The sequence below is a fragment of the Pelobates fuscus genome, chromosome 11 (genome assembly GCF_036172605.1).
Source record: "Pelobates fuscus isolate aPelFus1 chromosome 11, aPelFus1.pri, whole genome shotgun sequence".
Taxonomy (NCBI): Eukaryota; Metazoa; Chordata; class Amphibia; order Anura; family Pelobatidae; genus Pelobates; species Pelobates fuscus.
Window position 1 is genome coordinate 102,562,411 of NC_086327.1, and position 25,774 is coordinate 102,588,184.

Genomic DNA, 25,774 nt, shown 5'->3' on the forward strand with positions numbered 1-25,774 from the left:
TGGGTTCGGGCTGCAAATACAACAACCAGTCAGCCCTTATCTACATCAGATTGGATGAACAAGGAAATAAAACCACCATGAATACTTTAGTAATTTCTGCTTGAAATGCTGCATATCTAGATATATTTGCACTTGTGTGCCAAAGGGCTAGTTACACTCCCAGCATATATGACTTTGGCTGTAACTGTTATAGCTGTAACTAATTCCGCATCGCTTTACAATATTATAAAAGGGGGTGGGGGGTAATTTACAATAAAGGAGACACACAGGAACAATACGTAGATGAGGGGTCCAGCCAGGGTCTCCTAGAGGAGTTCAGCCAGATAGTTCGGCATTTTGATTATTGTGTCACCAGTAACTTGAGTCTATTCACTGGCAAGGACCCCCTAAGAGCCTTACCACCAATCCTAATTTCCCAATCTGCAGGTTACACACACATGTAGTGAATGTATTCCTGACAGTCACTAGAAGCTTCCTCCTCCAGAACCGAGTCGAACTCAGTTGGGAAGTATGTTAACGTGTATACGATTTATTACCCTACCCACAACATACATATCGTGTACATTTATATTGTGAAAATAATTTAATACATTTGCACTTTAATACTAAAAATTCTCCATGTTTCCTTTGGGGGCTCCATAACATTTAGGCAAAAATAGCTAATCTGGAAATATAAAACAAAACAAACATTTCTAAGTGAATGCTAGTGAGAGCCTGGCTATATTCTCCTGACTTTAATAATTCTGTTGCCAGGTTACTGCAGTTGTATGTCTGGTGGTGGTGGTGGTGGGTGGTTGTTGTTGTTGTTGTTTGTGTGAGAGCAGCACTCGCTCACTGCGGCAGGAAGCAGCTCAATGGTCGCACAACTCGACCTAAACGCACACCGGAAGTGGACAGTGTAGCCCCGCCCTTTCCGGGATTTGCCCCAGACAGACATGGCGGTACCGGCTTCCAGCTCTAACAATCCCATCGTGTTCTTCGATATTAACATCGGTGGGCAGGTAACGTCCACAAACTGAGAGCTCCCCCCCGGTCCCGTTAGAGAGTCAGACCCCGCCGTGGGCTGTCTCTGGCTGTGTAAGAGCTCAGTGTGCGGCTGGGGATATGGTCACACATGGCACCACGTCCTGGCAGCATAGCACTGACTGTGATACCCAGAGATTCAGCTCCATGGCATGCACTGTGTGTTACCCCCATACAGGACATTATAGAAGGGATAGCTCTATGGCATGCACTGTGTGTTACCCCCATACAGGACATTATAGGGGGGATAGCTCCATGGCATGCACTGTGTGTTACCCCCATACAGGACATTATAGGAGGGATAGCTCTATGGCATGCACTGTGTGTTACCCCCATACAGGACATTATAGGAGGGATAGCTCCATGGCATGCACTGTGTGTTACCCCCATACAGGACATTATAGGAGGGATAGCTCTATGGCATGCACTGTGTGTTACCCCCATACAGGACATTATAGGAGGGATAGCTCTATGGCATGCACTGTGTGTTACCCCCATACAGGACATTATAGGAGGGATAACTCTATGGCATGCACTGTGTGTTACCCCCATACAGGACATTATAGGAGGGATAGCTCCATGGCATGCACTGTGTGTTACCCCCATACAGGACATTATAGGAGGGACAGCTCTATGGCATGCACTGTGTGTTCCTTCCATACAGGACTAGGACATTATAGGAGTGATAGCTCTATGGCATGCACTGTGTGTTCCTTCCATACAGGACATTATAGGAGGGATAGCTCCATGGCATGCACTGTGTGTTACCCCCCATACAGGACATTATAGGAGGGATAGCTCCATGGCATGCACTGTGTGTTACCCCCATACAGGACATTATAGGAGGGATAGCTCCATGGCATGCACTGTGTGTTACCCCCATACAGGACATTATAGGAGGGATAGCTCCATGGCATGCACTGTGTGTTACCCCCATACAGGACGTTATAGGAGGGACAGCTCTATGGCATGCACTGTGTGTTCCTTCCATACAGGACTAGGACATTATAGGAGTGATAGCTCTATGGCATGCACTGTGTGTTCCTTCCATACAGGACTAGGACATTATAGGAGTGTCAGCTCTATGGCATGCACTGTGTGTTACTCCCATACAGGACTAGGACATTATAGGAGGAATTAGTGTTATAGTCTGCAGGATGATTTCTGGCAAGGGGAGCTTAATCAGTGGGACTTTCTGAATGTACAAACAAAGTGTAAAGTTAATGAATTACACTATATATATATATATATATATATATATATATATAGTGCTCAGAACACCCTGTCCCTCATACAGTGAATACAATATGCCCTGTCCCTCATACAGTGAATTCAATACACACTGTCCGTCATACAGTGAATACAATATGCCCTGTCCCTCATACAGTGATTACAATACGCCCTGTCCTTCATACAGTGAATACAATACGCCCTGTCCCTCATACAGTGAATACAATATGCCCTGTCCTTCATACAGTGATTACGCCCTGTCCTTCATACAGTGAATACAATACGCCCTGTCCCTCATAAAGTGAATACAATACGCCCTGTCCTTCATACAGTGATTACAATACTCCCTGTCCTTCATACAGTGATTACAATACGCTCTGTCCCTCATACAGTGAATACAATACACACTGTCCTTTATACAGTGAATACAATACACCCTGTCCCTCATAAAGTGAATACAATACGCCCTGTCCTTCATACAGTGAATACAATACGCCCTGTCCTTCATACAGTGAATACAATACACCCTGTCCCTCATACAGTGAATACAATACACCCTGTCCCTCATAAAGTGAATACAATACGCCCCATCCTTCATACAGTGAATACAATACGCCCTGTCCTTCATACAGTGAATACAATACACCCTGTCCCTCATACAGTGAATACAATACACCCTGTCCCTCATAAAGTGAATACAATACGCCCTGTCCTTCATACAGTGATTACAATACGCCCTGTCCTTCATACAGTGATTACAATACGCTCTGTCCCTCATACAGTGAATACAATATGCTCTGTCCCTCATACACAATCTTACTGTATTCAAGCCTAAAGCTGTAACTCTGCATGCTGTTTGCCTCAAATATGCAAGCTGTCTGCTGACGTCATCAGAAGTGGTGGCCTGCTCCAATCACAGTGCTTCCCCATAGGATTGACTGAGACTGACAAAGAGGCAGATCAGGGGCAGAGCCAGCACAATTCAAACACAGCCCTGGCCAATCAGCATCTCCTAATATAGATAAATTGAATCAATGAATCTCTATGAGGAGATACTGAATGTTTAGATGCTTTTTAGGCAGCCATGACCCAGGAAAGATGTTTAACAGCCATCTGAGGAGTGGCCAGTGAAGTTATCACTAGGCTGTAATGTAAACACTGCATTTTCTCTGAAAAGACAGTGTTTACAGCAAAAAGCCTGAAGGGAATGATTCTACTCACCAGAACAAATTCAATATGCTGTAGTTGTTCTGGTGACTATAGTGTCCCTTTAACCCCTTAACCCCTTAAGGACCAAACTTCTAGAATAAAATGGAATCATGACATGTCACACATGTCATGTGTCCTTAAGGGGTTAAGGACACATGACGTGTGTGACACGTCATGATTCCCTTTTATTCCAGAAGTTTGGTCCTTAAGGGGTTAAGCTGTAGATGTTCTGGTGACTTTAGTGTCTCTTCAAAATACATTAAATGTGTTTACAAATCAGTCTGTGTAAATAAGATGATTTCTTCCTATTCTACATTGCATTTTAGGTGCATAATTTGTTCTTCATAAGTCTAAATAACATTTCTCAGAACAGCCCCACTAACACCCCTATAATGAAAGTGTCCCTCCCTATAATGAAAGTGTCCCTCTTTGTCCATTTGAAATTTTGGAAGATACACAGTCCTTCGTATAGTGCATATAATGCAACTAGGCTTTTATACAGTTAATTAATTTTACAATGTGATTCCTTTGGTAAACACAATACACCCTGTCCTTTGTACAGTGAATACATTACTCTCTGTCATTCCTAGTGGAGTGTGGTTGTTGCAGTGCCAAAAATAAAACAACATTTACACTACTGAATATATATGCAAAACAATGCTGTGATACCTCTGCATAGGGAATATAATGCAAAAACATAGAAAAAGCACAATTCAGTTTATAGGGGCCACTAGTGAACCCTAATGTACAAGTTCTGACCAAAACAAAACCTAGAATTTTAGCTATATGTTAAACTATAATTTACCCCTTTCATACAAAGTGTGTCCACTTTTATTATATATCATTTAATTCTAAATGTATATTTATACAGTATTTGTCCTCAATTATGCTGTTTTACTAATTATATGTTGGAGGACGTGCCTGACAACCCAGGTTGTCCCCATGCAGGCAATCATGTAAAGCAGCTGATACAAGTCATGTGATTGCGGTTTCATTGCGATCACATGATGCGGATGGGCAGGATTTGCTGCAGGGGGACTGACTCGATTGTCAGGCAGTCCCCCATCAGATCCAGCGAGGAAGGTGAGTATCCGCTCCGGGGAAGGCCCAATCGTTAAGGCGTACTCTGCCACCCTAATGGCGTTAAAGCCCTCCTTTTGTAGGATGGGATCGTATGCCCTAATGTTGTTAAGGGTTTAATGAAGAGCATGAAAGAATACATTTTTTTGGGACCCCTGTCTCTCTATCAATGTACAGTGCCCTTTCATTGAAACATGTAAACAATGTCCTTCATGCAATGAGTGCAATACACATTGTCAGTCATACAGTGAATACAAAGTCTTTGCCATAAAAATAGTCAGTGCAGTTTGCCTTCCTTGCCATGCATTAGTACATTACACATTCCCTGCTATACATACAGATAGCAGATTGCACCTTCCCTGACATACATACTGTTAGCATATTACACATTACCTGCCATTCATACAGTTAGCACAGCACACATTACCTGCCATTCATACAGTTAGCACAGCACACATTACCTGCCATACATACAGTTAGAAGATTGCACCTTCCCTGACATACATACAGTTAGCAGATTGCACCTTCCCTGCCATACATACAGTTAGCAGATTGCACCTTCCCTGCCATACATACAGTTAGCAGATTGCACCTTCCCTGACATACATACTGTTAGCATATTATACATTACCTGCCATACATACAGTTAGCACAGCATTCAATTGGCACAGCACACCTTCCCTGCCAATCATACAGGTAGCACAGTACATCCTCCCTATCATACATACAGATAGCACTATATGCCTTCCCTGCATATATATAAGTGAGTATAATATGCTTTTTGCCATACAAACAGTCAGTGCAGTTTACCTTCTTTGCCATACATACATTTAGTAAATTACACCTTCCCAGCCATACATACAGGTAGCAGAGTGCACCTTTCCTGCCATTCATACAGTTAGCACATTACACCTTCCCTGCCATTCATACAGTTAGCATATTACACCTCCCCTGCCATACATACAGTTAGCACAGCACACATTACCTGCCATACATACAGTTAGCACAGCACACATTACCTGCCATACATACAGTTAGCACAGCACACATTACCTGCCATACATACAGTTAGCACAGCACACATTACCTGCCATACATACAGTTAGCACAGCACACATTACCTGCCATACATACAGTTAGCACAGCACACATTACCTGCCATACATACAGTTAGCACAGCACACATTACCTGCCATACATACAGTTAGCACAGCACACATTACCTGCCATACATACAGTTAGCACAGCACACATTACCTGCCATACATACAGTTAGCACAGCACACATTACCTGCCATACATACAGTTAGCACAGCACACATTACCTGCCATACATACAGTTAGCACAGCACACATTACCTGCCATACATACAGTTAGCACAGCACACATTACCTGCCATACATACAGTTAGCACAGTACACATTACCTGCCATACATACAGTTAGCACAGCACACATTACCTGCCATACATACAGTTAGCACAGTATGCCATCCCTGTCACACATACAGTTAGCATAGGTACACCTTCCCTGGGGAGACATTGGATATGCTGTGATTGTTGTCTGTCTATGTTGTAAGATCTTTTTACTGTGTTTTTAGGAGGTTGGTCGAATGAAAATTGAACTCTTTGCAGATGTTGTGCCAAAATCAGCAGAAAATTTTAGGTAAGTTGATGGCTTGAATAGTTCCTGGGTCCTGTACTTAATAAATAAAATAAAAAACAAAAAACGGCATACTCAAGTTATACCTGTATGATGGGACCAGTGCCCTGCACTCATGGAGTGTTAGGGTCTTAATTTAAAAAATAAAAAAAGTTTGCAATCGTTATAGTTATTTCTGGAAAAGCAAAGTCTGCCACGGAAAATCTATCTGTTCTATTTCGTGAGCACTCGTTATGGCTACCATTGCTTTTTTTTTTTTTTTTAATTGTTTTGCTCTTTTTTTTCTTCTCATTAATTGGACAAAACATTCTCATGAGCAACAAGTTTTCCTTAAATGCTGTGACAGACGGACCCAATTTATATACGGATGTTTCTTCTGTATTAATATAGATATATTTGATATTGTTTCTCCATCTTTCCTTAATGTTATGTAATTCTTGGCACATGTATTATTCATGTTGACTTGTGATAAACTGCTTTATATGTCTGCCTGAGCGCCTAAATAAAGAATAAAAAAAATAATAATAATAATGTGACAGAATATATTAGTATAAATAAAAACAATAGCTTGCCTTTCAGTTAGTACTTGTTTAGGTCTCAAACAGGTTTTAGTTTACTGGTATAATTACAGAGGAAGCCTAAATCATTTCCATATCACACTGATTCCAATTACAAAGAAATTCAATGAAACCTAAACATTAGAGGAACACTTCACTCTTCATAACTACTACGGTTCTCTGTAGTGGTTATGGTGCTAGTAGTGCGTTGGCGTCCCTCCCTGAGTAAGTATTTAGAATGTTTAAGAAAAAGGCATATGAGGAAAGGAACCCTCCCGGCTGTGTTGTCGTCATCCAACAGATATTGCCAAATTCTCAAATCAGCACTTTTATAAAATAGAGCTGCAGGGACACTCACAGAGCACTTAGAGAAGGTGAAGTGTTTTAGTGGTTTTAACATTAAGCAATAGCAACATTCAACATAAACAAATAAGTGGCAATGACATTAGCAAGGATGGGATTGTCCGTGAGAGAACTTTCAGGTACTTTTTACAATATGTTAATAGCATACTTGCACTTGATTTACCTGTCTCTCGTGATTGGAATCTTAGGAATTTGCAATCCTGCATCTGACACCTACTTTTGTCAGACTGACTTTTGAATTTGTATCCATGTAAATCTTTATAACCAGTTTTGTTACTAGTTTATCAGGGGAGGCCTGATGAGCCTTTCAAAGGCAAAACATGTTGGCCTGAAGCTAGATTTGATTTATTTTTGTAATTGGTTTAGAAAACCAGTGAGGATGTTGGACGTGTTGGACGTGGCAAATAGATTTTACTATTTTGTTAAACTACCTTCGGATGGGCTCGCATAGTTGCATGTATCTGACCTCTATAACCCAAGAAGTTGGATCAGTTTCTCAATTGTTCTGATATTATTTGGTCTCTCAAGGCTGGGAGGTGTTAAAATCCTCTGGTGGGTTGGCTTAAGGGATTTAACAGTTATTAGATAGCTTAAGCTAAAATAGTTTTGATGCCTATTATGTCCCTTTAAGCATTAATGGAGCTTTTATGGATCAAGATAAAATGGAGTTCCATTGATACAAAAATATTACTGTGGCCTTGTGTTTTTTTCCTAACAGTTCTATCTAAGAATTTTAAACAATCCTTTAAAAATATCTAAGAAGCTTGCTGTCTTGAACTCTGAAAGGATATCTAGTTTATATGCTCTTAGTTAGATGTAGAGAATGATTGGTGAGTTGGCAGCAAAAATATAAAGGATGACAGCATGTTGACTAGATATGAGACACACAAGTACTCCAAAGAGGTCTAGGATTGTAAAGGTGGAAATAAAATATGTGATTTGTATGAACTTCCAGGACTCCGAGTAGGTGTTCTCCCGGCTGATGGGTAACTTGCTTAGTGGGAATACAGTGTACATCCATGGCATGGGCTGCTTCCTCTAGTCTTATATGTAGTGGAATGGATAGAGGGCAACACACCAGAAAGGAAGGCAGAATTGTGGGAACAAAAGGCTGAGGAGAAGGGGAAAAAAAGATAATTATGCCCTTTGCCAAGTATACATTATACATAAACTACAAATGCAGTTGATATAAGGCGTTTGTTTATATTGCAACTATACTAGAAGTAAACTGGCATATAACTCAACGATTTACATAGCCTGAAACTTGATCTGTCTACTGTGAAATCTACCATATGGCAAAAAGACAAGGTTCCTTAGCTTGGATTTATTTGGTTGACTGCTGTGAACTGCATATATATCTGTTCTGCTGTGACACACCCTTATCTAAGGAATTACATAATCCACTTCATGATAAGACCATGTGATCACGGTCCTAATTGTAGTGCTGACTTTCCTTAAGGTCAAGGTACACAACGCTGTAAACAAATTGTTGCCAGCACTGCCCTTTTAGGCAGTTAAATAGAATGTATTCTTAAATAGGCACGTGTTTAATGGTCTCATGAATCTCATTTTCCACTTTTAAAAGATTTAAATCGACTATGTCACTTTTTTTAGTATTTTATGAAGATAAAACGTTTATGAAGCACTGCTGCTGGTTCTCATTTCCATTGCAATTTATAAAAAAAATACATAATTAGACAGTGTGGAGTAAGCCAAAATGTAGCTGCTCTCAACTTCTTCAGCAGTTTCATTCATAATTTTTTCATGAATGTAACTACTGCCAGAGCTGAACTACATATCCTGTAAAACTCTGCTGGACAGTGTTTATGGGACAAGAGTTAATCACCACGGACTAAAGTAAGTGGCTCCTGCTAGTTGGAATCTCTTAAAGGACCACTATAGGCACCCAGACCACTTTAGCTCAATGAAGTGGTCTGGGTGCCAGGTCCATCTAGGGTTAACACTGCCTGCTGTAAACATAGCAGTTTCAGAGACAGCCGCTAGAGGCGCTTCCGCGTTTCTCACTGTGATTTTCACAATGAGAAGACTCCAGCGTCCATAGGAAAGCATTGAGAAATGCTTTCCTATCGACTGACTGCGCACGCGCATTCAGCCAATGACACCGGAAGGAGGAGGAGAGTCCCCAGTGCCGAGGGAGAAAGGTGAGTGTTTAATCCCTTCCTAGAGCCCCTGGCACTATAGTGGTCCTTTAAGAGTACTCCTCCAAACACATAAAGCACTTCAGATTGCTCTAGGGCTTTATGTGTGAAGAGTGTGCCCTCCTTGTTTTGCAAAAGTGCAGATTTCCAATAATAATTTCAGTAATAAAGCACAATTAGAAGTCTGTGATTGAACTGCTTTGAGGTTTCCGAATAAGAACACTGGTCATTCCGTGGCACAGATGGGAATATCGTGGTAGGTGCAGATACTAGATCTATAGTTTTTGCAAGCAAATACTCCATATATCTCAAAGAAAACATGCAAAAAGAATTGCATGCACGGTTTCTTTGAGAGTTTACCTACTAAACTGTTACTGAACTGTGACAACAGTCTCATCTTCTTTGCTGGAGAATATTAGTGTGTGTGTGTGTCAATTGCTGCAAATGATCGCCCCGTAGAATGCTTCTCATAAGGAAAAATTAACTAATGATTGACTTCCACAAGTTGAAGTTGTCCCTTCTATAACCAGATTGGAGTGATGCTTCTTTGCTGTCTGGCCAGTGTGATGAACTAGACTCTTTTCAGGCAGACACATTACTGTATTAGTTTTACATTGACTACTTTGAAGATCTATCCTTTTTAACAATATGTTTTTGTTTGATCATTTAATGTCATTTCACTTTAATTGTTATTGCCCTCAAGAGCAGCCATTCAGGATGGTATTATTTAATTTAATTATGCTTTAAATAGACTTAATTGTTTTAAATTAATTCAGTTACCTAATACAAGTTGAGCATTGTTTATGACCATTTATCCATTGTTCTCTTTACAGGCAGTTTTGCACAGGTGAATTCAGGTTAGTATCTTCACTTCAAGATCATTGTCCGAATAGCAATTGTCCAGAAAGGCAACAAAGCTTTCATCTGATTGAAAATGCAGATATACCAAATCTGGAGCAGGAGTAAAATATAGTGCATCAAATAAATCTTAATATTGCAAACTAACAGCAAACTCTGTTGGGATTTTCATTTTTTTTATTGATTTTGTGACAGGGAATGTTTGAGTGGCATGTGCGTGTTTCCACATGTTTGTGTTGACCTCTAAATGAGTCAACAGGGTTGACTAACCTGAAGTCTGGCATAGGGCATCATGCCAACGCCAGCCTTCACCGATTAAATGCACTCTGTTCACTATTTGCTTATCTAAGCTCTTAATACAAGTTCATAAAGTCAACACGATGATACAGTCTTCAATAATCAAATGAAAATTACAAACTCAAGGTCAGAGGCTCTGTCTGTTTTACAATTTAGGCATTCTAACCTTTAGGCATTTTCACGTTAGGTGCATGTTTGTAGACATAGAATGGGCCATAGGTCAGGGACCTATTTCTCTCTTGAATGTTTCTCTACTATAGTATATTAAAGTTAATAATTTTTATATGGATGAGATCCCCCACCCACCTTCTTTTTTTATTTGCACTTAATGAAAGCCTAAAGTCTGTACTTTATTTTACATTGATTATATTCCTAATTGCACAGCAAAAATCCTACCCTTTATCCATCACACTTTATAATTTTGATAAGCTGATACCTCCTGCATGTGTATATGTTGTGCACTTACATACACACATATAGATATATGATTACCATAAGAAAATATTCCATTAACATTGAGGAGTGTTCTATTAAGATTTATCCATTTATGAGATGCAATGGAGGATTGTTTCCTAAAAGTGATTTCTGTGACAAAGTATTGAAATTGAAGCTCTCGGGCACCTAATCCATTGGCCTTCATGGGGACTGCTACAGTTTCAGAATTTTTTTTATTTTTTTTTAAATCAGGTAGGGATGTTGATTAAATTCTCTTGCACTATCTATCAATTAATATAGTGTATGGAGACATCCGATTAGACAAACAGGAAACCCTTTATCAAATCAGGGATTCTAATCCTGTAGGAAAATTAAAATAATGGGGCAGAAATGCTGATTTAAAGGAACACGTCAAACACCATAATCACTACAGATTGGTGTACTGGTTATGGTTCCAGCAAAGCAGCCAGTCACAGCCACCCATTGTTGCTCAGGCTAATGCTTCCTCATTACCCAAGCAACACAGAGGGGACTCTCGTTTAGCATTAAAAATGGTTTTAACGCTCAATGGAGGAACCCGGGGTCTCTAGACAATATAACCACTACAATTAGATGAAGCAGCAACATTATCCACAGTGTTCTTTTAAAACACGTTGTTTATTCACCGTAGCCACACTTTCCCAGCATGTGACACAGCCTCTCCACATAATAAAGAGAGATCTAAGTTTTAAACTTCCTTTATTGCACAGTGTGTTTAATTTAGAATGTCTTATCTTCTGCTCTGTTAATTGCCTGCAAAAGACGTGCATGATTAAAGTTCAAATAGCAGAGCAGGGAATACAAACGTCTAAAGTAAACACTTTGTGCTGTAGTGTTTGTGCTGATTAAAAATGAAACACTTTTTTTTTTTCCATGTTAAAGGGAAACTTCAGTGCCAGGAAAACAATCCGTTTTCCTGGCACTGGAGGGTCCCTCTCCCTCCCACTCCCCGGTTGCTGAAGGGGTGAAAACCCCTTCAGTCACTTACCTGAGGCAGCGGCGATGTCCCTCGTCGCTGTCTCCGCCTCCGCGCTGCTCCTCCCTCTGATTCCGTCGGCCAGTGGGCGAGACTGATCCCGGTCGAGGAGACCTAATGCGCATGCACGGCAATGCCGCGCATGCGCATTAGCGCTCCCCATAGGAAAGCATTGAAAAAGATTTTCAATGCTTTCCTATGGGGAAATGAGCGACGCTTATAAAAAACTGCAATAATTACACTTGCAGGGTTAGAAGTAGTGGGAGTTGGCACCCAGATCACTCCAATGAGCAGGGAGTTGTAGGGGAGCTTAGGGCTGCATAAACAGGAACAAAAGTGATTTAACTCCTAAATGGCAAATAATTAAGAAATGAGAATGCAGTGGAATAATCTATAAACCAGAACTACTTTGTTTAGCTTAAGTCGTTTCAGTGCTCAGAAAATCCCTTTAAGGAGTTAAATGTTGAGAGGTATGTTTTAAGTGCTGAAACATCAAGCAGGAGGTTTTAATATTTTTTTTTAATCGTCTATTGTTCTTCCTTTTGTAGAACATGTATGGGGGATCTTCAATTCTCTATTTATAAAAAACAAACCAAAAACAACAATCTATTTAATTCCTTGCATTAGTATTAAAATGTTTCCCTAAGTGCAAACATGTAATTATATGTTTAATGAATTAAATCCAATTGTCATAATTTCAGCTTTAGTTTTCTCCCATGGGTTTTATTGCAGGAAAGATGGTGTTCCTATAGGTTATAAAGGAAGCACTTTCCATAGGTAAGTACAGCTGGATGCTTCATTTTATTCTCCATGTGCTTTATTGATACGTTATTGGTATTAAGTCATGTGTTGGTCTTGATGCATTAACAGTACTTATTGTAAGTGCTATTTTTAAGGACCGTCTAGAACTCTAGGTTTTAACCTTTTGCCAAACCCCCAAATTGCAAAGAAAATATTACATTGGATAAACATTTTTACATTTTACAGTAATTTTCAACTGTCGTATAAAACATTATCCAAATGGATTCTGCATAATTAGTGATGTCCCGAACGGTTCGCTGGCGAATAGTTCCTGGCGAACATAGCGTGTTCGCGTTCGCCACAGATGGCGAACATATGCGATGTTCGGTCCGCCCCCTATTCGTGATTATTGAGTAAACTTTTACCCTGTACCTCACAGTCAGCAGACACATTCCAGCCAATCAGCAGCAGACCCTCCCACCTCCTAGACAGCATACAATTTAGATTAATTCTGAAGCTGCATTCTTTTTTTTTGTGTTTGTGTTTATTATACATTATCCCCCCATAGCCAGTAACCTGTGTTTATTATACATTATCCCCCACAACCAGTAACCTGTGTTTATTATACATTATCCCCCCACAACCAGTAACCTGTGTTTATTATACATTATCCCTCCATAGCCAGTAACCTGTGCTTATTATACATTATCTCCCCCATAGCCAGTAACCTGTTTATTATACATTATCCCCCCACAACCAGTAACCTGTGTTTATTATACATTATCCCCCCCCCCATAGCCAGTAACCTGTGCTTATTATACATTATCCCCCCCATAGCCAGTAACCTGTGCTTATTATACATTATCCCCCCCCATAGCCAGTAACCTGTGCTTATTATACATTATCCTCCCATAGCCAGTAACCTGTGTTTATTATACATTATCCCCCCCATAGCCAGTAACCTGTGTTTATTATACATTATCCCCCATAGTCATTTATCGTTGGACCTAGGCAGCATGATGTCTTAGACCGGCCCAGAGAGTGAGTGAGTAAATAATATAATATATATGTTCAGAAACATATTAGTAATATATGTAAATCAGGTTCATGCAAAGAGGGTGAACAGGTATTAAAGAAAAACACACTTATTGCATCAAATTTACAAAGCCAAACTTTTAAAAGCTTTCCTCATTTCTTTCTAGGGATGAGGAACATATAGGTTGTAGACCAGGGGTAGGCAACCTTCGGCTCTACAGATGTTGTGGACTACATCTCCCTTGATGCTTTGCCAGCAATATGGCTGTAAAAGCATTATGGGAGATGTAGTCCAAAACATCTGTAGAGCCGAAGGTTGCCTACCCCTGTTGTAGACTGAGGATTTCCATCTGCCCAATCTTTTAATAATATGCACTGGAGTGTCAGTGTTGAAGGAGACCGAAGCTGCCCCTATTCTAAATGAAAGTCCTGAGACATGGATACAACCCAATCTTAGGAGTAGTGTTCTGATGTAGAAGATGAATTTAGCCGTAGTCAGAGGGATTCAGTGAGAGTAGTGGTGAAATGTGTGTGGCATGACTGAGTGTGGGTAAGTAAGAGTCAAGTATTTTAACTGGGCACTAGTTCTAGGTGGGATAAAGTGGTATAGCGGATGGATGAGTAGTTTGGTTCGTTTTAGAGGTTTGTAGAGAAAGTATATAGTGATCATGATTTTTAGTGATATCCAATATTTTTAAGGTGGTCTCAAACAAACATAAAATGCTATATAAAATTTGTGGGAATATCGAATAGTCGTGTACAGTAAATCAGAGAGGGCTCAGAATATCGAACCATCGATCGGTAACCTGGATGAAGTAGGGGGTCTATCTGTTTTATTAAATACGCGGTAATATGCTTTTAATGGGATAGGACGTTAGGAAAGGTGTGTGATTGGGATAAGTGGTTGTGGCTGTATTTACCTTATCCTGGGACCGACCTGGCTCCTAAGCTTGAGCCGCATGTGGCTGGATCACTCCTGCCTCCACACGAGCCGCATGCAGCTTGATCTCCTCTTCTGACTTAGCCATGTGCACTGACCGCAGTGATCGGTCACGTGGCCTGCCTGGCACTAGGAGCATGGCTCGAGTCACGAGCTCGTTCTTAAAGGGGCAGTGGGAGCCAAAAGTTGATTCAGGCTCCCATTGGCCCACGTCATTCCAGCACCCCCACACACAAACGTTTTGGGGGCACAATAGCTTGCATTTTAAAAAAACTAAACTTTTTTGACTGTAATATAATAGCAGTCAGTTTCCTTCACACGTGTGCGTTTCAGGACCTGCCAGGGCACAGTGTCACACCAGTGCAACTCATATCTGGTGTAACAGTAGTGTACATTAAAAAACAAAACTAGAAATTTGACTGTGAAATAATAGCAGTAGCAGTTTCCTTCACACGTGTGCATGTCAGTGTCACACCAGTGCAACTCATATCTGGTGTAACAGTAGTATACAAAAAAAAAAATACAGGGGGCTTGTTGTCACCTTTCGGGGACCCTTGGTGTTGTACGTGGCTGGGTGGAGGAAGAGACCTTTGAGGACACGAACGGGACATGGCTAGCTTGGTATCCAACCTTGTGCAAATGGGGAGTTTGCGGTTGTGCAAATGGACTGTTTGCGGTTGTTTGCTGTGCGTTAAACGGGGAGTTTGGTCTGTCACTGTGAAGCGGGCGTAACCCTTACACTACCTGATCGATACAACATCATACCTGATGTTTTAAAGCACGTTATTCCAAAAAATGTAGGAATGCTAGGTGATTTATGCCCTTTATGGATTAAAACCAGACTCTGCATCAACTATGTAATTTTCCATGGGAGTTTTGCCATGGATCCCCCTCCGGCATGCCACAGTCCAGGTGTTAATCCCCTTGAAACAACTTTTCCATCACTATTGTGGCCAGAAAGAGTCCCTGTGGGTTTTAAAATTCACCTGCCTATTGAAGTCTATGGCGGTTCGCCGGGTTCGCGCGTTCGCGAACATTTGTGGAAGTTTGCGTTCGCCATTCGCGAACGGAGAATTTTATGTTCGCGACATTCACTATGCATAATTCTTCCCTTTGTCCAAACGTACTTCATTGCCCATCGGAAGATGGTACGGTACTGCTACAGTAATCCACTAATTGTAAACAGCCTTGGACCTGAATAATAGGATGTCTGCTCACAGAAATTACAGAACAACACAGCTACAATGTGTTTCTTTTGTTAATGTATAAACTTCAGCTTAATGTTATCAGTCGGCAAATACTATTTTTGCATTTGCAAAAAAAAACAAATATGCTACGGCCGCACACGTGGAAATGGATGTTGGACATTCCTGATATTTCTGAATGTTTGACAATTATTGAACTTTCTTTGGAGGTGTTTTTTTTTTGGTATTTGTTGTATGAACTTCTTTATGTTAAATGCTAGTGTGCTACTTTGTGATAATTGTTGTACTGTTTAAAAGTATCACCTTTAGGAAAACCAAATTGTAAAATCTATGCAACAATATCTGATTTTTAACCCCTTAAGGACCAAACTTGGAATAAAAGAGAATCATGACATGTCACACATGTCATGTGTCCTTAAGGGGTTAAAAAAATTCTCCAACTTGTCTACCAGTCCCAGCTTGGCTATTTCAGCTAAAAGTGTGCAATTTAGTTTTCAGTTCACTAATACAGCTTTCCACTCCCCATCACCACTGGAGCTAGAGGAGAACTGGGTGCTCTCTGTCTCACTATGTTCCGCAGGGTTTAGCTCATTGTCTGAGAGCGATCAGCTGACACAGTCAGTAAATGAGCTGGTCCTGCACTGCAGGGCTTAGATCAGGAGAGCTAACGGATGCTCCTAAGCAAGAACTTCCGTCTCTGCTGTAGTGGAGGATGAGACCCGCATCTGGTGAACCCCAGATAAGAAGAAAAACTATTCTAAAATGGTTTCACAACTACGGTGTGCTGTATTGTTTATGGTGCTTGGAGTTTTCACTTAAATTAAAGGATCACTATAGTGTCAGGAAAACAAACCCATTATCCTGACACTATGTCATCCTTGGGGGACCCTCACCCTCAGGGTCCCCCTCCCTTGGCACTGAAGGGGTTCAAACCCCTTCAGCAGCTTACCTTAATCCAGCGCCGGGCTCCCTCGGCGCTCCTTTGGCACTGGTGACCTCTCCTCCCCCGCTGACTTCAGCGCCCGAGTGCAATGCTTTCTTATGGACGTTCTGCATGCTGGATGAGAATTTTGCATCCAGTGTCGCAGAAGCGCCTCTAGCGGTTATCAGGAAGACAGCCACTAGAGGTTGGATTAACCCTGCTATGTAAACATAGCAATTCTCTGAAACTGCTATGTTTACATGTGACGGGTTAAAACCTGATGGACCTGGCACGAAGACCACTTCATTGAGCGGAAGTGGTCTGGGTGACTATTGTGTCCTTTTAAAGGGACACTATACGTAGTTACACAGACCACTTCAGCTCAATGAAGTGGCCTGGGTGCCAGGTCCCTCAGGTTTTAACCCTTCAGATGCAAACATAGCAGTTTCAGTGAAACTGCTATGTTTACATTTGGGGTTAAGCCAGCCTCTAGTGCATGGGGTTCTCAACCCAGTCCTCGGGACCCCCTACTAGTCCAGGATTTGGGGATTACCTGAGTGTGTCTAAGGTGTTTAGAAAAAGGGGAAAAAACACATTAGACACACCCAGGTAATCCCTAAACCCTGGACTGGTAGGGGGTCCTTGAGGACAAGGTTGAGAACTCCTGCTCTAGTGGCTGTCTTCCGGACAGCCACTAGAGGCGCATCTGCGACCCTTGAGGCATATTATGCCTCCATCGTGCAGAGCGTCCATAGGAAAGCATTGAGAAATGCTTTCCTATTGATATCTTGAATGTGCGCGCAGCATTTGCCGTGCATGCACATTCGGCTCCGCTGACGTCGGCAGAGGGAGCTGACGTCGGCGGGGCAGGAGAGGTCACCAGCGCCGAGGGATTAAGATAAGTGGCTGAAGGGGTTTTAACCCCTTCAGCGCCACGGGAGCGGGACCCTGAGGGTGGGGGAACCCTCAGGGCACTATAGTGTCAGGAAAACCGCTTTATTTTCATGACACTATAGTGATCCTTTAAAGTGTAGAACTGTATAATTTAGTTCTTTAACACTCTGAAAGAGTATTGTATTGAATGTATGTAGCCTTGTATGTAGACAGACTTACAAATAGTTGTTCAATAAGCTCTTTTTTATTTTTTTTGTTTTGCCATTTTACTTTACTTAGCAATTTATTAATGGACACCCCGGACTGGAAGTGACAATTTTTCTAGTAGATTATACATGCACTCCCCTTTTAAAGTTCCTGCAGCCGCTACCCTTGCTCGAGCAAACAGCAGCAGCGAGTTCTATCCAGGAAGAGGGTTCCTCCAGATGTCCGTGGGACTCCAGAGGCACCAGCAGCTGCATTGTGGTCTTTAAAGTCTACACTCATCAAGCAGGGCTTAATGCATATATTTCACGTCCCAGCAGCAGTTTCATTCATAGTATAATCGGAACAGCTGAATGAGCTAGGGCAGTCATACGGCAATATATCCTATGTATCATTTCAGTTTACTAACGGCCCTGTTTTGTGAATAAGGCTGTGCACAGCATTCACTTCAGCTGTTGGCCTAGCGTACATGCAACCTCACATTGTACTGTAAGCTTTTTATTAGGGCAGAGGAGTAATTATAGCTTCTCCTTCTGGGTCTTCATGTGCTATGACAGGAACATCATAATACTAAGGCCAACGTCAATTCCCCACAATAAACTAATTACTGAAATGACACTGGATTTTTTCAGTGCAATAGAGATCTTTCGCACTGCCATGTGTCTAATGAAGGTTACATAGCTGAAAAGAGACTTGCGGCCATCAAGTTCAGCCTTCCTCACATTTGTTTTTTGCTGTTGATCCAAAAGAAGGCAAAAAAGCCCAGTCTAAAGCACTTCCAATTTTGCAACAAGCTAGGGGAAAAAATCCTTCTTCACCCCAAAATGGCAGTCAGATATCTCCTTGGATCAAGCAGCTATTACCCCACTAATTAGAAATTATATCCCTGTATGTTATGTTTTTGGAAGTATTTATCCAATTGCTGTTTAAACATCTGTATGGACTCTAATATAACCACCTCTTCTGGCAGAGAATTCCATATCCTTATTGCTCGTACTGTAAAAAAACAACTTTCCTTTGCCAATAGATTAAATCTCCTGAAAAAGGTCATTTTCAGAATCTATTTTCTAATATACCATGATTTCCAATTGTACGTGGTCACTGAGATCATTTTTTCAATAGAAGAATAGGTCCCCAAGCTAGTGTTAGATATGTAGTTTTGAATACTTGTCAAAAAATTCCTTTCCGGTGTTTGACAATGTCCAAATACAATTGGCTAATGAAAGGGGGATGTGCATCAAAGCAGCAGTAGGAAAAGTACCACCTTGATTACAGAATCATAATGAAATGTGAGTGGGGTAGCCGTTTGATATGGCTCTATTCTTATGCTTTTGCTCGTATTACCAAAACAACCATATCTTCTGTTATATTCAATTATTATGACATTGTCTGGCAACTAAGCCAAACCTTCTGAGGCATCGGACCTTAGGACCTGCAGTTCCTTAACTGTGTATGGTTATTCACAGGGTTAGTCCGAACTGCAATGAGTTAATATACAAATGGAAATATTTAGGTTAAAATAGCCAAACTGTTACTATATCTAAATTGGACATTTTACGTTTTAATTTTTTTTTTTTTTTCAATGTATATGTTTTATTAGGTTTTACAAATAATAACAATTTTACAGACAGGGGGAAAATAATACAGTACAATAACAGAAGAAGAAAATGTGCAAGGTTAGTAGGTTCGACCATGATGTTACAATGCCTGGGGTAAATGTTGTGGTCAACGACACATGTATCAATAGGCACCAGCGAGGTTAAGCATCAACGCATTACCTCTACTTTGTTTTACATGGATACTTTACTACGGGCATCTGCAAGGTGGCATCATCTTATCTTGTTACAAGGTGCATGAGTGTATGCGGCTGTGATCCAAATGCTTTATACAATATCGGCCAAAAACACATGAACGAAAAACAGTACCTTGGCGTTTGATATTAATAAACCGAGAAACCAGGCGCAGTTCAGCCTGCGAACCTGCACACTAAACACAAAACAGACCACATCATACTTTAATTCCCACTTGAGTGGTGCGAACCTTTTTTGATGCGCAAAGATGAGTAGTCAAGGGGAATAAAGCGAAAGTGAGATTACAGGATAGTGTGGTGCAAAGGGGGGAGACAGGGGGGCGGGTTGTGAAGGTCATTTTATACCCCAGCACAGTAAAATATGAATACAATTACAGTTCTTAGAGGACCGTTTCCCTGAATGTTTCCCAATTTTGCCAATTGGTTAGAAATTTGGCCATGCGGCCTTGCTTTGCCCATTCTTTTTCATGGTAATACATGGTGTCGGTTCTGCGAAGGACCTCTGTTACCGTGGGACAGGTGGAACTTTTCCAGTGGGTTGCTATGCTAATCTTGGCAGCTAAGAGTATGTTGATCACCGCATCTCTTGCAGGAAAACTCTGCAAGTCATCAATAAAGTGAAGCAAGTAACTCTTGGGCGTGAGTGGTATCTTAATTTTGCAAAGTGAGTGGATGGAGTTTTGTATGTCACGCCAAAAATTACATATGTCATCACAGTGCCAAAATATATGTTCCAGAGATCCTTCCGCCTTATTACATCTCCAGCATAATGGAGAGGAGTTAGAATAAATTTTGTGGAGTTTGCTCGGGACCAAATACCACCTCATCAGCATTTTGGCATATGCTTACCACAGCGTGGCACATTTAGATGATTTTTGAGTGCATGAGATAGTATATTCCCATTCATCTATAGTGGGGGCTATACTCAACGTTTCTTCCCATTTAAGCATATAAGGCAATTTTACATTTTTGCTGATGTCATTTTGCATTAAGTAGCATAGGGAGAGAAATTTACAAGAGTGACGTGAAATTGTTGCGTTGTAACATTTCCTCCCCAAGCGGCTAAATGCCATCGGGTTAATATATTTGATTGAGTTGGAGTGAAGTATGTTTTTTACTCGCATAAACAAAAATATATCTCTTGGAGGTAAATTGTATGTCGCCTGTAGTATTGGAAACGGGTATAACCCACTCCTATCAAATAAATTGTGAACATGGGTGATGCCTAGTGTCATCCATTTGTGTGTTGGGAGATCAGGTGAAATACTGGAGAGGGCTGATAAAGGTGCCAGATACAGTGACTCCCCTGTATGCCACAGTGATCTGCTCCACTTTTTACAAGAATTTAGGAAAAAGCGAGTTGTTGGGAGCATGGAGGGATGTGACGGGGAATCAGAGGTCCACAAGGTATTTGGGAGGGAGACTAAGTTACCGCAGGCGGATTCAAGTTTTACCCACACCGGCTTTGTCGTGCCCAATAGGAGGTTGAGGCCTTGCGCCAATAATGTAGCCCTGTAGTAATGTGCTATGTTTGGTACACTGAGCCCACCTTGTCGGAGTGGACGCCATAGTGACCGAAAGGCCACTCTTGGTGGCTTCCTTTTCCAGATGTGGGCGTTAATTGCTGCTTGAAATCTTTTGATAAGAGAAGTAGGCAGAGCTATGGGCAGTGTTCTGAACAAATAGAGTATATGGGGAAGAATCATCATTTTTACTGAGTTAATCCTACCTATCCATGATGTGTAAAGCTTTTCCCACGCGTTCATTTGTGTAGTGATTTTTGTGAGGACCGCTATATGGTTTTCTTTTATTGTCTGTGCCCTAGAGTGTGTTAGTTTTATCCCTAGGTAGGAAAGAGCCTTCGTTTTCCAGTCAAAGGAGTATTTATCTTTCAGATCCAGTGTTACTTGTTTGCTGATGCCTATAGGGAGTATTTGTGTTTTACTGACGTTGTTTTCCCTTCGTATAGTGGCAGTACTTACAAGTGGGATGTTCCTTAGGATTCTGGACAAGAAGCTCCCCCTTCTTTAGAATTTAAATGCTGTGCTCCGCCTGCTGCCTCCATATAAGCTGTAACTCAGAGACACTCACCAGTTCTTCTTGTCCCGGCAACGGGACGGACAGGTTCCCCCACAGTGCAGGTGGAGATTTGGTGCGTTCAGCACAGGTTGCTGACCGGGAGGTGAGTGCCCGATAGTTTCCCGGGCGGGAACTGAGCGGCAACAGTACTTCCGGGTTCGCGTTACGGAACGTGACCGGGTACTGTCTTTTGTGGTTTTTTCTGACTGAGTTCCCAGGCGGTTCTCCTTCATTGCTCATTACGCATGCGCACAGCGGTGGAACGCACGCCCGGGAGGCTTTGCGTTCCACCAAACACAGAATCACGCTACTGAGCATGCGCGAAACGGTGTTTGGCGCCAAATTTAAAATTTGGATACATGGCTGTGCAGGACCTTCCTGACCCCAAGGGTGGGTGTACAGTTCTGGTTCTCCGTGTCACCTGCCCTCCTACACGGATCTTAGGTGATTTAAGGTGAGGTTTAACTATTGAACTCTCCTTTTTTTTCACCTTTTGTTTTTATGCATGCTTCTAGAATAAGTCCTATGTCTCCAGATAAGACAGATATAGACAAGATGTCAACTTCTGTTCCAAACACCACAAGTAAATCTAAGCACTTATGTTGTCTGGAATGTGCGTTACCTCTACCTGACGGATGTCGCAAAAAGACATGCAATCAGTGCGCAACGGATCGGCTAGTAAAAGCCGAGCAGACTGATATGGCATCCTTCCTGGGCTGGTTTCAGGAAAATTTGTCCCAGACATTTGAAGCTATTCGGGAGAAACTGCCCACACAGCGTAGGAGGAATAGATCTCCTTCTGTGTCTGACGTCTCTTCGCCTTCGGATATTTCCAGCCTGGCTTCAAGTGTGGAGGAGGGGTTTCCACCAGAAGAGCTGAAGAAATGTATTAAAGAAGTGACGACGGCGGTACAAGAAACTGAACCTACCAAGGGTAAGGTTAAAGGTTTCCCAATGTCTCCTTAAATCTTGGATCTCCATCATAGAGAATGAAAGAATCTTGAAAGACGTAAGTTCAAGTCAAGCTACAGTCTGGAGAAAAATGGGAAGATCTTCCTAAGTGGATGTTCAGATTGACCAGCTATCAAAGAAAACCACTATACCCATTGGCGAAGTCTCAGGGCTTAAAGACCCAATGGACGAACGGGCCGAAACTTCGTGTAGTAGAATATTCCAGGCCGCAGGATATCAGTGCAGAGCTGAATTTGCAGGTTCAGCGGTCCTCAGAGCTCAGAGCGTTTGGCTACTAGCCCTGGAAGATTCCATTATGGGAAATCTGATACAGATCCTTCCCATCTCTTGTTCCTACTGAAAGATGAGTTTTCTTTGTTTATCAGCGAGGATTATGGGTTTGTCGTCAGTAGCCAGAAGAGCTCTTTGGCTACGAACATGGACAGCTGACTCTGCGTCTAAGGCATCCTTATGTGAATTACCCTTTGAAAGGAACAAAAATTTTTTTATTTTTTTTTGGCACTCCTTTGGAAGACATTGTTAGACAGATGTCTGATACGAAGAAAGCCCTGCCTCTGGATTCAAGAACCCAGGGATATTAAAGTTTTCAGTACAAGGGTCAGAGGTCCTTTCGTTACCAGGGCGGTTTTGCAGGTTTCAAAAGCATGATGGCCTATGGCCATACCAGCCTGAAAATCCCTGATCTCGTCAGATCTCAGAAGCCATCCAGACTCGGGCCTGGTTAGTACTTGTATGGGAGACCAACTTGTACCTCAAATAAACAGCCAGTGGTCTTGACAGGAATCCAACAGGCATGACAAAAGAGGAAGTTTTGACGCCATAAGAATGGGAGGACGCCTTCGGTTCTTCACCCAAGACTAGGAAAGAGTGCTTCATAGGTGGATTACAAGAACCATTTCAGAAGGTTACAGAATAAAGTTTCATCGAAACCACGTCCATCCTTCCTACTGTCAAGCTATCCATCAAGAGTAAACAAATTCTCTTTTTCTTTAAGAAATGTGGTAGAGAGGTACCCAAACGTTGGGTATTTCAGGGAGTTTACTCACGCCTTTTTTTTGGTTCAAAAACCAGATGGAAACTGGTAAACACCTGCTTACCATGACAGAAGTTCCGTATGGAACGTTTTTTGTCTTTTGACACACATTTTACAAAGGGAGATTACATGGCAGAGTTGGTTTAAATATGCTTATCTCCATGTACCGGTTTCAGAATCTTCCCGGAAGTTTCTCAGGTTTGCGGTTCTAGCAACACTGGCTTGTTGGTCTAGTGGTATGATTCTCGCTTCAGGTGCGAGAGGTCCCGGGTTCAAATCCGGAAGTGCCCAAGCATTCTTGTTTCAAGAAAGCGAAGGATTCTCCATTTACATTTAAACTCTTCCCTTTGGCCTGTCCTCAGCTCTTCGAGCTTTTACGGAAATCCTGGCATCCATAGCAGTGGTTTTACGTCTGAAAGGTATCTCGATTGTTCCATACCTGGACGTTTGGTTCCTGAAGGCCCAATAAAGACAACTGCTAAATCTTCATCTCACGATTACAATGAAGGTTTTAAGAGATCACGGTTGGATCCTGAACCTGGAAAAATCCAAGCTGACGGCGTCACGAAGTCTAGAGTTCTTGGGTCTTAGAGGAAATTCACAGTCCCTCTCTCTTTTTCTACCATTAGTGAAACAATTGAGGATTTTAAAAGCCGTATCAAAGCTGCATAAAAAAGTTCAATCAGAGATGCTATGAGGTTCTAGGCCTCCTCGCTTCTGCAATCCCAGCAGTGGCTTGGGCAAAGGCAGAAGCAATACCATTGCAATGGGACATCCTTTCCCAATGGACACGAAAACAGGGAGATCTAGACTCTCCCTTCCACCTATCCAAAAGGGTGAAAGGACTCCTGAACTGGTGGAAAAACAGAAGCAAAATCCCAAAGGGCCTATCGTTTGCTCAGAAACAATGGTTTATGATATCCACATATGCCTCCCAGATGGGTTGGGGCGCCCATCTAGCTTCTCAGTTCCGTCAGGGTCTTGGAACAGAGTGGAGTCAGGCGCTTCCTGAAGTTTCAGGGATTAATGCGGTTTGGAAGGCACTGGTTTCCTTCCGTTCAGCCATCACAAATCAGGCAATGAGGATTCAGTCGGACGACGCCACTACAGTGGTTTTTTTCGCCAGGGTGGCACGAAGGTAAAAGCTCTTCAAAAGCTCTGCTACCTCATATGTCTTGGGCTCAAGCGAATCTTCTCGCTATATCAGCTACCCAGGTCAGAGGGTCTCTAAAATTAGTTCAGACGGCCTCAGCCGTAGACTTTGGTCCCAGGCAGACTGGGCACTGTCAAGCTAAATTTTTTGGCGCTGGGTTCACGCTTCGGCAGGCCGGAGATAGACCTGTTTGCCACAAGGAGATACAGGAAAGTTCAATGTTTTGCTTCTCTCCATTCAGGAGAGTACCCAGTTGTCCTAGACGGTCTATCGATACCTTGGACCTTCGACATGGCTTATGTTTTCCCTCCTGTCGCTCTTATACCACGGATTGTTCATAAGTAAGATGAAGAAGGCAAGTAATTGGCAGTCCTGCCCTTCTGGCCGAACAGGAGTTGGTTTTCGGAAGTGGAAAACTTGACAATCTCACGTTGGCATCTCCAGTCTCTTCTCAAATATTGGAGAATGTGACTCTCCCCGTGGAAACTCTGGATATTTTTCACCTGACTGCATGGTTGCTGCAAGGGTGATCCTTCAAGGCCATGGTCTCTCTGACCTTTATGTGATGTGTTGCTGTCTTCTGTCCGCTGGTCCACTTCGTAAATCTATTTCAGAGTTTGGATGAAGTTCAGAACCTGGTGTTCACTTCGAGGTTGGATCCGGCCAAAGCCTCTATCCCGGAAAGTCTTTCTTTTTTGCAAGATGGGTTTGAAGCCGGCCTGGGAGTTTTACGCTCAGAGGCCAGATTTCAGCTCTAAATCACTTCCTGGTTCGGGGCTTTGCCTCAAACCTGCTTTTTCTAAGATTTCTTAAGTCCATAAGGCTTAAGAGGCCTCCTAAGTAGTACCTTTCCCTACTTGGGATCTGTCTGGTGCTTCGAGCCCTTTGTGAACCACCA

The 25,774-nt window shown here is 42.0% G+C and overlaps 1 protein-coding gene across 1 annotated transcript in view; it reads left to right on the forward strand.

Annotated features, from left to right (window-relative positions):
* Positions 1-914: 914 nt before the first annotated feature.
* The window catches only part of PPIH (peptidylprolyl isomerase H), a 49,145-nt gene continuing 24,285 nt past the window's right edge, over positions 915-25,774 (forward strand). The window contains exons 1-4 of the mRNA XM_063436957.1: positions 915-1,001; positions 6,143-6,207; positions 10,117-10,140; positions 12,621-12,665. Coding sequence (XP_063293027.1) covers positions 936-1,001; positions 6,143-6,207; positions 10,117-10,140; positions 12,621-12,665 — 200 coding nt within the window. The 5' untranslated portion in view covers positions 915-935. The remainder of the gene's footprint in view (positions 1,002-6,142; positions 6,208-10,116; positions 10,141-12,620; positions 12,666-25,774) is intronic.